Source organism: Anarrhichthys ocellatus, unplaced genomic scaffold (assembly GCF_004355925.1).
Source record: "Anarrhichthys ocellatus isolate YVR2014 unplaced genomic scaffold, GSC_Weel_1.0 scaffold61, whole genome shotgun sequence".
Taxonomy (NCBI): Eukaryota; Metazoa; Chordata; class Actinopteri; order Perciformes; family Anarhichadidae; genus Anarrhichthys; species Anarrhichthys ocellatus.
The window spans coordinates 577,202-587,571 of NW_022280091.1; the positions used below are offsets into that span (position 1 = coordinate 577,202).

A 10,370-nucleotide genomic window follows, 5' to 3' on the forward strand; every position below is an offset into this window, starting at 1 on the left:
TATTTTGTGTTTGCTTCTTCAAATAGCAAAGTGAATAATCTCACTTTTGTTTTAAAATTATTTATATAAATAACATTTTAACAAATCACAATAAATGTTGCTATTTACAAAGTCACGGGAATATTCAGTCCTATTCCAACAATAAATAAGAGTAAATTCAAAGTCTAAGTTCATCTAATTAATAGAAACAAAACTATGAAAAGCAATCAGGGTGCACCACATCAAGTTTTGTAAAAGTGTTTAAAAAACACATATAAGGTTTCAACTGTTTCATAATGGAAATAATGCAATAATTACAAAACACTGGGGAAACTATCTACAAATGTGCACTCCCAATTAAAAGGGAAAACAGATATATAAGGTGCCTAAATTGCACTGTGCAAAAGAGGTGTCTACTGTATATAGCCACCCATCCACTGAAAATAAGCTGCCAGGACAATATGTCCCGTGTCACATATTAATGCTGAGCCACTATTAACAAGAAAAAAGAATCCTTTAAACAGCAATGAATTCAAGTCACCAGGTTTGAAGCAAAAACAAAGTCAGATTAGGGGTTACCCAAAAGGCCCCCAGACTTCTGACTAACTATGAATGTGAGCGAAAAGCAAGTCCATCATATCGGGCACACATGAGGCCCGGGCCACGTCTATCGCTGTCTGGCCGCTTCTGTTGGCGTGCTTCAGGTCAGACCGCGGTGCCAAGAACTCCACAACATCCCGGTGGCCTTCCCGGATGGCAATGTGGATAGGCAGGGCGCCGCTCTGGTCCGGGAGGTTTACCGAAGCACCGTACTCTACCAGAACCTGCAGAGTGTCCAGGAATCCGGTTCGGGCCGCATCATGGACAGGCGCTATCCCGTGTTTGTCCTGGACGTTGGGGTCCGCTCCCTTTTCCAATAGCAAACTGGCGACCTTGGAGTTCCCCATCATCATCACCTGCAGGAGATATCGGAGGAGAGCGGAAGAGAGCGCACAGTCAATTCAATGCAGTAACTGTGTTAATGAGAATATAAAATACTTTAATGACATTACAGCCATCTTTATACAATCAGTTGTCACTTTATTGTAAATTCAATGTCTTTGGGGTTTGGACTGTTGCTTTCGGGGTCTGGGAATCTGTATGGATGATTCTCTCTATTTCTGACATCTTATAAACTAAACTTTTCAAAAGTTAATCAAGAGACTAAAAGGTAAGAGGAAACCATTTTTAATCACAGCCTTACTCTTTAGTGTCCTCTCATTATAACACAGACAGCACCACAAATACAGCCTCTAAAAGACTGGGATTTGGGTGACAGTAATATATATATATATATATATATATATATATATATACTAAAATAAAACAGACCGTCTTAATACACGGTGTTATAACATATTCATAACAGGTAAAAATCCAAGGCAGCCATATGTAATGTTATGTCACGAGGACAGGAGATGAGTCTCAACCAACGAACCACTTGCTCTTAGTTATTGCTACAGAACATGTATTTATGGAGTTAATAACGTTACCTCCGTAAATATGAAACCGGTCTCGGTACTCACCTGTAGCGCAGTCCTACCGAACTCATTGAGAGTATCGGGGTGCACTCTGCATTCCTCCAGGATCCTCTGCACCTCGCTCGTATTCCCGTTGGCTGCTGCCGACGTCAAAGCTTTACCGGCATCCATCTGACTCAGGACCATTATAGTCTCTCTTTCGGCCTGGTCGGTGGGAGATGTGCAACAGTTAGACCGAAAGTCAGCCAAGGGCTCCTCATGTTGGCAATGAATGTGTAATAATGTAGAGGTAACGTAACGTTAAGTCGGGATTCAGGAAGGCATCGCTAGCTAGCTACTACAGCATCCGGGCTAACGTAAGCTTCAGTTGACGCCATGTTATCGGACTACGCTAGCATAATGTTACATCAGCTCGTTTTACAAACCGTGCCTTTTTGAACAACAGAGCTCTGTGAAAACATTAGCTTCACCGGGAGAGAGAGACAAGTCACCTCTACTGAATCACACAAACAATTAGCATCCAGGCTAACCGCTAACACTTAAAAAAAGAGAAACTATAGAGCTTTTAAGCATAACGTTACCCCGTTCGGTTCCTTAATATCTACAACGTCGCAATGCTCTTCAATCCCGCCGTTTCTTAGAACCGGTAGTTTTTAAATAAAATCCAAACTGGGAAAGTTTATCAACATTAGAAAATACATTTGCGCGCTGAGATCTACACAGCGGTGTCTCCAGACTACAATTTACAAACATTGGAGAGAACACACGCTGACCAATCACAGCTCGCCGAGAGGGTGTTGCTCTTCCATATATGGTATAAGAGGCGGGGCTACAACTCTGTTACTACACTATCACTGTGGTAACAGCAGCAGTCGACCAATCACAACACGTAGCGAAGAAAGCGGGCGATTTGTATACGTTGATGTCTTCAAAGGGCAGTTCATTCACATTTCTGAACTGTGGTTGTACTTCTCCAAAGGCAAATGTGAAAAAAGGCGCGTGTAAGTTTTTAATTTTAGGCGGATTTTCGTGACTGTGATTGCACAATGTATGACTACAGTATGATGACAAAATCAGTCCATATATGGCATGGCAAACTAATGAGAAAAACCAAAAGGGGAACAACTAAAATACAAAGGTCACAAATTACAAATTGTTTATTAAAGGAATAATTTCATTAAGCATTTAACTAATCTGCAGTGATCCTACAATACAAACATTAAAATCAAGTTGCACACAGATTTCATAAAACAAGATTGCTGGCATTAAATAGAGAAGGTGAAATTTCAAGACATTCTTTCACTAGGTCAGTATTGATGTTCCTCTGGAGGTCCTGGTGGGATACAGCAGGCTTTACACATTGCTCCTCAGCTGGTAGTCTAAATATAAAGAGAACAAATGGAAGGAGGAATTATAAAAGTGAAATATGATTCAATTTCCACATCCATGTGTATCTGACCACTTGCTTTAATAGTATAGTACGTTCTGAAACAGTAAGTCGTATTGAGGTCTAATGGAAAAATATGAATGAAGGCTACCTCCACTCTGTGTAATGTACCGGACCCACGGTAAAGCCTGGTAACCACTTTTCTCAATGATCTTCATATATCGCACCTGGTGAAAAAGAGTGAGGGAGACATAATCGTGTTGAGGCAAGACACATTAATGTGCATCGGGAATTCAAATTAGAACTAGTTTTCCAGTCTGAGCACACAATATCAGCTGTAACAGGACCGGACTTGACTATGCACAGGTTGTAAACGCCCCTATGCAAAGCTGTGATCTTCTCAGGTGACTGAGTTTTATAATTGTACATATCGATATATGAACACGATACATCATGCTCTGATGCTCCAGATCAGTATAAATGTCTTCTGCTCACAGGTGGACTTGACTCATACTACCACAGGCTAAATTTTGGGATTGTTTGACATCAAAGGAGAGACTCGGTACAAATACACACACACCTGTATTCCTGAGACTGTGAAGTATGGGATCTCAAATTTGACGGTAATGGGAGGTTTGCCCTCAAGCTCATTGTTCTCCACACTCGGCAGACCAAAATGAGCTCTCATTAGAAACTCTTTACCTCCCTGGATGGATGGATGGATGGATGGATGCACACAGAGAAATGGATTAGACAGACATGCAGAGAGATGAACAGACAAGAAGACAGACAAAGAGTTAAATACAAAACAAGTTCTAATCTTTCATCAGAACATCAACTGCAATAATACTTAAAGAAAGTAATACAACTTGAAGTCAAAGCCTTTGCTTTAAAATGGTACATAATGAGTTGATTTCTTACAGGGAAAGACTTGATGGTCCACACCACCATGTTCTTCTCGGGCACATATTTGGCGTTGCCAGTGCTGGTTTTGAACTTGGGTGAGTCGGCATCACTGGGGACGGGGACCCTCACCTCCACGTTATTTGCCACAGACTGTTTTTTAAATTGCCCCTTCGCCTAAAAATACAACACAACGGTTACTGTAAAAGCTAGTTCATGGTATGGAGACTCTTTGCTTCAATTCTTTTGTGCAGTTTTCTAAAGAACATTTCCAATACTGTCGGTCAGTACCTTAACCATGATCTCCACTCTACTGTGAGAGAATTTCTCGATGACTGATTCAATCCAAATCAGAGGCTTCACCTGGAAGAGATGAATGGGGGGTGTCATTAAATAAACATTCAAAACAACGTAAAAAGGATTTCTTGAGTTACATATGCAAATTAGTCAGTGTATTTATGTTCATTTAATTCATATGTTAACATGCATAGTACTATAAAGCTAAATAAGGCTTTCGGAACTGCAATACTTGACTCATTATTTCAGCACAATTTGTGCTTTTGCACAATGAACAACTCATGTATATCCATCTATCTATCCATCTATCGCCATTTCTAACCGGTAGAATATGACATTAGCAATTATTGTACTCCGACCGTCTACACATACATGTATTTACAGGGCTTAAAGCGTGTATCAAATGCAATGTGTGAATGCAAGGTGCTGAACTGGACTAACGTGGGTGTTGATGCGGTACGACATGAGTTCAGACTCCCCGTCTGGAGGAATGAAGGAGATTGTTCGATCACTATCAAAGCGCGAGAGACGGACACACTGGTGGAACTTCACATCCTCCATCACCACCGTCTTGCCCTTGTCACCTGAACACATAACGATACAGTCAGTGGTAATTTATTTAATTACATATCTACATATCCGGCTAGATAACTGGGGCAACAGTGTACGTACGTCCAGTGAGAGCGAAGAGCACTCGGTCGTTGAGGCCCAGCCGCAGCTCTGGCATCCCAGAGAGCATCGTTTTCAGCTTGATGCTGCCCACGATGTCACTGCTCATCACACTGCCGTTGGCATTCACCTGAACGAACAATACGCAGTGGTGAATTAATCAGAATACTTTGTTTGAATTATTAATAATACACGTTATTTTTGTATAGCACCTTTCATACAAGAAATGCAGCACAAGAAAGGGGAAATACACTTAATATTAAACATAAAATAAAATGTGAAATATGAAAAATGATGGAGAAATAAAACACATTTGATATAACAAGATAAAAATAATGATGAAATAGAATACATAACATAAGATGGGGAATAAAACCCACTGAATAATAATGATAATATGAAAATTAGTACGCATACTTGCAGCACCCACGTACACATAAATAAACACTGCAGCAACATCAAAAGGTGGCCATTATTTTCACCACATCGGTGGTGTAGATTTGAATTTTTTGTGCAATGGACACTCATAGTATCTCGCTTCGAGTGCACTCTCTACCACTCGGCGCCGAGGCTATCAATCAAATCAGTTTGCACAGCGTCACTAAAAGCAAGACTTGATATCATCGTCGCCCATGTAACATGAAGAAGCCACTGCAGTACCTCCACTACCACCACTCCTAGAGGTACTTAAATAAGAAGCAGCAAATGGATTAGGTGTAACAAAAGCAGTAAAAAACACAGAAAGTTCATGCACTACTTGCTTCATTATGGCCCATACAACAAAACAAAATTAGCTTGAACTACGTAAAAGTGATATGAGCAGCACACATGATACAAATTTTCGCACAAATAATAAGAATTAGCCCGACATCCCGTCTTACCAGTACGTTGATGGACTCGATGACATCAATAAAGACCTCGTTCTTCTTGTATTTGATACCCTCTGACCTCCAGGAGACGGCGTTGGTGACGGTGGTCGGCACCTTGGATTTCCCCACCTCGAGCTTGGCGCCTTTCTGAGTGATGTATCTGCGAGGATTGTGAAGAGAAGATGCTGTGATTCAGCTACACTCTCTCTATCGATACTCAGAATATTTACGCACGCCTGCGCATGACGTGTGCATCTTGCGAAGCCTCACTCCTGTAGGATCTTGCTGTCGGTAGTCTGAGGGAATCCAAAGTCCATCAGCTCATCCAGCAGCTCGTAGACGACCACAAAGTTATCCTGAATGCTCTCCTCCTCCAGCTCTTTGAAGTACTCTGTGAACACCTGGACAATACACACAACCCATAACAGCCTCATCTGTGGTTTTACTGTGGATTATCACCATCAACACCGCCTCGTCACACAAATACTGCACGCAAACATTTCAATTATAAGTCACATACAGGGGCGTGACTCACCTCGACTAGTTTGTATAGAAAGGAGTACACAAGGGAGGCGTTGGAGTTCTTGTTTGTCGTGGACACCACTGTGCAGAGATCAGGTCAAGGAGTATTCTACACAGTTAAGATCACCGCTATTGTTCACTTCCTGACATTTAAAATTGAAGGATTTAATTCAATAATCTGTGATCTTATCATTGTCGTTATTTCTTCACGACTCTCAATAACCAGTAGATGGAAGCCGCATCTCGCACAAGGATACGGTACAGGTTGCTGTGTTTGATCCACATGAAGTGGACGTTGCCGTGTGACAGTACCGGGCAGAGAAGCCCTTCCTCTTCGTGTTGCATGAGTAAAGGCAGGAAGTGGTCGATCTCCGCCATGTCCACGTCGCCTTTGTAGTTGCGACAAATCAACACCTGAGCAGGGGGGAGAATAACACCACACGGGGGGAAATCAGACAACTGTGCATTAAACTAATTATGGTTGAGAGTTACAGAGAAGACAGCTTTTGTAACACAACTTTAAAAACAGAAAAATAAATGCTCAGATTCCGAGAGAAATTACAAGAAATAATGTTGCAGAGCTTGAAGTAACATTTTGTCACAGTAAATTATGCAAACAGTGAGATGTGCGACCTAATGCTGGACGGCTGCTGATGGAACAATATTTAACTTGTGTAGAAAAAGAAAGTTTAATAAAAAGGTTTTATTAACAATATTAGTGTGATTGACTCTTCTCACGAGTACACTGACTAGGTGATTCTATCTAGGTATTAGGAATCATCCCATATTGATTTAATTCCCAACTCATCACCAGAACTGATCAGTTGATTATTTAATGGACTTTGATTAAATTTTCAAAGAAAAACACCAAACAGTTTCTAGTAATTGCTTCTCTGTTGTCACGATTTGCTGCTTTTCCTTCTCTATTGTGATAGTGAATCAAATATGTTGTTTTTTTTTCAGTATAAAATTGTTCTACAGGCTCTTGGGTGTGGGTGTGGATGCAAAATGGGTCAAACCTGTCTCCTGCATCCTGCAGCTCACTGTCATATCAAGTCATATTTAATGTCACACGTATTTGTTGAACAATCAACACACCCTTTTTAAATCACACACCTGAAACCACATGCTTCTGTATTCTCAGTAACACTAACTTTGTGTGTCAGGTTACATCCCGTGTCTGGAAACAGAGGGCTGTTTGTGCCATGCACTGTGACGACATCAAGAAAAAGATGGTGACACAAATGCCATCACTGAAGGCTACAGGTGCTGCAACACAAATGGTCACTTTCACTGAAGTCCTTCAAGGCTGCAGCGTGTATTTCCACTGACATGCATCCGGAAGTAAAGCGGAAAAGGCCGACGAATGAGTGTGTCGCAGGCCCTTTATTAATATTAAGCGCCGTTAATGTTTAACAGTTAAAGCAACAGTTAAAAACGGTAACCAAACAGCCCGTAGTAGGAGTAAATTCGGTGGTTTATAACTTGTGTCGCCGAAAATACGCAATAATCAGCGTCTACAATCAGCTCGGGCATTAATCTCACCTTCCCCTTCAGATCCAGCACAAATACAGCGGAGGAAGACATCGTGTCTTCTACCCACAGGTGAACGCGCGAGTCTACAAAAGCACACAAACTCCGATTAAAGTTCAACTCGAGTCTTCACTGCTTTGAAGTTCGTGTTGCCATGAAAAACTAGAGACACTCATCAGGCTGAGGTGATCATGGACTCCTCAGTTTCTTTTTCGTCAGGGTGTCGCGACGTCATTACATGCAGGTGAAACATTCACCAGCTCACCTGAGCGGAGGGGAGGGGGAGGAGGAGGGTGTGCTGCTCAGTTTATCCGCTAGAGGGCGCCCCAGACGCACAAATTATAGCGGGGACAAAAAGTGTGCGCTGACTCCTATTTGATTCATGTTTACTGATGTGTCTGGTTGAAAAAGGACTCAGTTCAACCCCCAAATCAAAACTACATATTTTTTCCTCGTACCTGTTGTGCTATTTATCAGTCTAGATTGTTTTGGTGTGAATTGCCAAGTTTGGGAGATTTCGGCCGTAGAGATGTCGGCCTTCTCTCCAATCTATTGGGACTATATGGCACCCAGTTGCCCTATCTGGATAAAACTGTATATATATGTATATATATATATATACATATATATACATATATATATTGTATTGTATTGTAAATTACCTGGAAACTCAATAATAGTGTGGTGATTTAAAGGATCATCGCCTTAGTATCTGAAGCAAACATTTTTGCAGTTTTGCAGAACAAAGAGTAGATTTTGGATTTTTCTGGATGTACTTTGTCAGGCACCTCCTTTGTTAGTGCAGATACAATCTCTTTCACCATGAAAGTACACATTTTTCAGATATTTTATTATTTATAATGTATTAATTATTTATAATTAATTTATTATTTATCACTAATTGAGCACAGTTAAAAAAAAAAAACACTCATCCGCCACCACAGAGACAAGAGTGGAGCTTCGGGCTTGACTGGATCCCGTCCTTGTCACACCACTAGAGACTTCCTTAGTTGGTTTATCCATGGTCTATTGTGAAATAAGACAATCCGAATTGGTAGAAAAGGGGAAAATGAAAAAACAGGCAGCAATATTGTTTTATTTTTCAGCACTTCATTAACTCATTATCACTTATTCCCTCTATAATAATGTGCCTCCCCTTTGTGCAAAGACCTAGAAGGAATACATATAAAACAGCAGCACATATGGGCTACACTTCTTTCTTTAGGCCATTATGTGTTTAATGATGTGTGAAAGGTGCACTACCTTCATCTGAGAGTGACTGACCTGCAGCCTCAGGCCTCAGGGTTGCAGAAGCACTTACTGACCACATGCTCGGCGTATTTCTTAAGCCATACAACTTGTTCTACAAGATCTCCATGTATTACCAGCCACTGGGCCTCTCTGCGTGGTGTTATGCCCCAGAGCCCAGCCTCCGACCATACTCCTTGGTCCGCTTCTTATCAGGAAGGACTCAGAATAACACACCACAACAGAGGCGTGTGAATGTGTGTCTCTGAGGGCCAGATGGAGATCAGTCTTTTCCAATATCCCACTCCTTTTGTCCATATAGGTTTGGTTCTCCTTATCTGCACTCTGAGCTGTAAATGAGATAGCTACACCTTTAACATGTTGTGTTCACACAGGAAATGAGCTGCAGTAAGGCTATCATAAAGACCTTTCTAAAGCAACATTCAAAACTGACTCTGTGCTGCGGGAGACCAGTCGCTCTGTTTGACACAGTTTATTAAAAGACAAGACATTTCACCCACTTTCCAATTTGTCAGCATTGTATAACTTTTTTTCCAGTTGAGGTTAGTATCTACAAATATTTAGGGTTTTGAATGTCGATCTCACATCGGCCCAAATCAATCTGCAGTTAAGAGAAGAGCTTTCTTAATGTAAACATCACCGTTATTCCCAAAACGGTTGTGTGTTTAACTCTCCCTCACTGGCTCATGTGATCTGGATAATAGGGGATATCTCTATGGTGGCTGAGGTCCAACACAGACATATGCAAACACTTCAAAGTCAGCCAAAATGAAAAAAACCCAACAACAAATGTGACTTTTCTTTTCTTTCTTGCTGCATCTCCAACTGAATTACACTGTCTTTGACGCACTTTAAACAGGAGGTTTCCCTTATACTGTTTCCTTCCTGTAAACACATGACTTCAATATTATTCTAAACACTCATCCCTTTGGAATTCAAGTTAGCTCATGGCATGGCATGAGCATTAGCCGGCAATCGGTACGGTTTCGGTCTTAAAATGTACTACTGCACCGAGCACAGGTGGGTGAAAGGCAGAGGAGATGGAATGATAAAAAGTTGATTGCCTCATAAAGATTGGCAACTTTTTTTCGATTGCTTGATTGGTTCAAGCACTTTTAAGCAAAAATGACAAACACACTTTGCTTCCAGGTTTTCAAATTTCTTGATACTTTCTTGATATCTGCAGATTTAACTAACAAATAAAAATTATTGTTAGTTGCAATTCCACAAGCAAACATTTGATGCTCCACAGTAATTCCAAGAGGATTATTACAGAGAATAAAAAAATGGAGGCCGAGAGGTATATTCTTTTAGAGGGGGAGAACCTCTATTCATGCCCCGGCTCATAAGGGTGACCTCATGGGCTCAGATGAGGTGAACTGGGTTTCTTAAAACATCTGAACGCAAAGACGACCTTAAATC

General features: G+C 41.0%; 2 protein-coding genes across 3 annotated transcripts; both read right to left on the reverse strand.

Annotated features, from left to right (window-relative positions):
• Window positions 1-2,243, reverse strand: cdkn2d (cyclin-dependent kinase inhibitor 2D (p19, inhibits CDK4)). 2 transcript variants are annotated; one of them, XM_031872010.1, is made up of 3 exons: window positions 2,081-2,243; window positions 1,545-1,703; window positions 1-935 (listed from the first exon to the last, which is right to left on the reverse strand). In XM_031872010.1, exons 2-3 carry the CDS (start codon window positions 1,683-1,685, stop codon window positions 582-584), a joined length of 495 nt encoding a protein of 164 aa, XP_031727870.1. In that variant the 5' UTR covers window positions 1,686-1,703; window positions 2,081-2,243; the 3' UTR covers window positions 1-581. The 2 variants fall into 2 exon arrangements, with proteins under 2 accessions (XP_031727870.1, XP_031727871.1); XM_031872011.1 differs by lacking the exon at window positions 2,081-2,243 and having other exon boundaries at window positions 1,545-1,900.
• A 398-nt stretch (window positions 2,244-2,641) lies between these two features.
• Window positions 2,642-7,899, reverse strand: ap1m2 (adaptor related protein complex 1 subunit mu 2). Its single transcript, XM_031871989.1, has 12 exons — window positions 7,692-7,899; window positions 6,404-6,560; window positions 6,160-6,227; window positions 5,895-6,025; window positions 5,637-5,784; window positions 4,759-4,885; window positions 4,528-4,670; window positions 4,081-4,152; window positions 3,808-3,966; window positions 3,467-3,592; window positions 3,038-3,113; window positions 2,642-2,878 (listed from the first exon to the last, which is right to left on the reverse strand). Exons 1-12 carry the CDS (start codon window positions 7,731-7,733, stop codon window positions 2,853-2,855), a joined length of 1,275 nt encoding a protein of 424 aa, XP_031727849.1. The 5' UTR covers window positions 7,734-7,899; the 3' UTR covers window positions 2,642-2,852.
• Window positions 7,900-10,370: the final 2,471 nt, after the last annotated feature.

What these genes read in the sequence shown, in the direction of transcription:
- cdkn2d (XM_031872010.1), bottom strand. Translation starts at nt 1,685, where the DNA reads ATGGTCCTGAGTCAGATGGATGCCGGTAAAGCTTTGACGTCGGCAGCA. An exon ending in TCGGTAGGACTGCGCTACAG is followed by an intron (nt 936 to 1,544) that starts GTGAGTACCGAG and finishes TATCTCCTGCAG; the next exon opens with GTGATGATGATGGGGAACTC.
- ap1m2 (XM_031871989.1), bottom strand. Translation starts at nt 7,733, where the DNA reads ATGTCTTCCTCCGCTGTATTTGTGCTGGATCTGAAGGGGAAG. An exon ending in CAAACACAGCAACCTGTACC is followed by an intron (nt 6,228 to 6,403) that starts GTATCCTTGTGC and finishes ATCTCTGCACAG; the next exon opens with TGGTGTCCACGACAAACAAG. An exon ending in CGTACCGCATCAACACCCAC is followed by an intron (nt 4,153 to 4,527) that starts GTTAGTCCAGTT and finishes CATCTCTTCCAG; the next exon opens with GTGAAGCCTCTGATTTGGAT.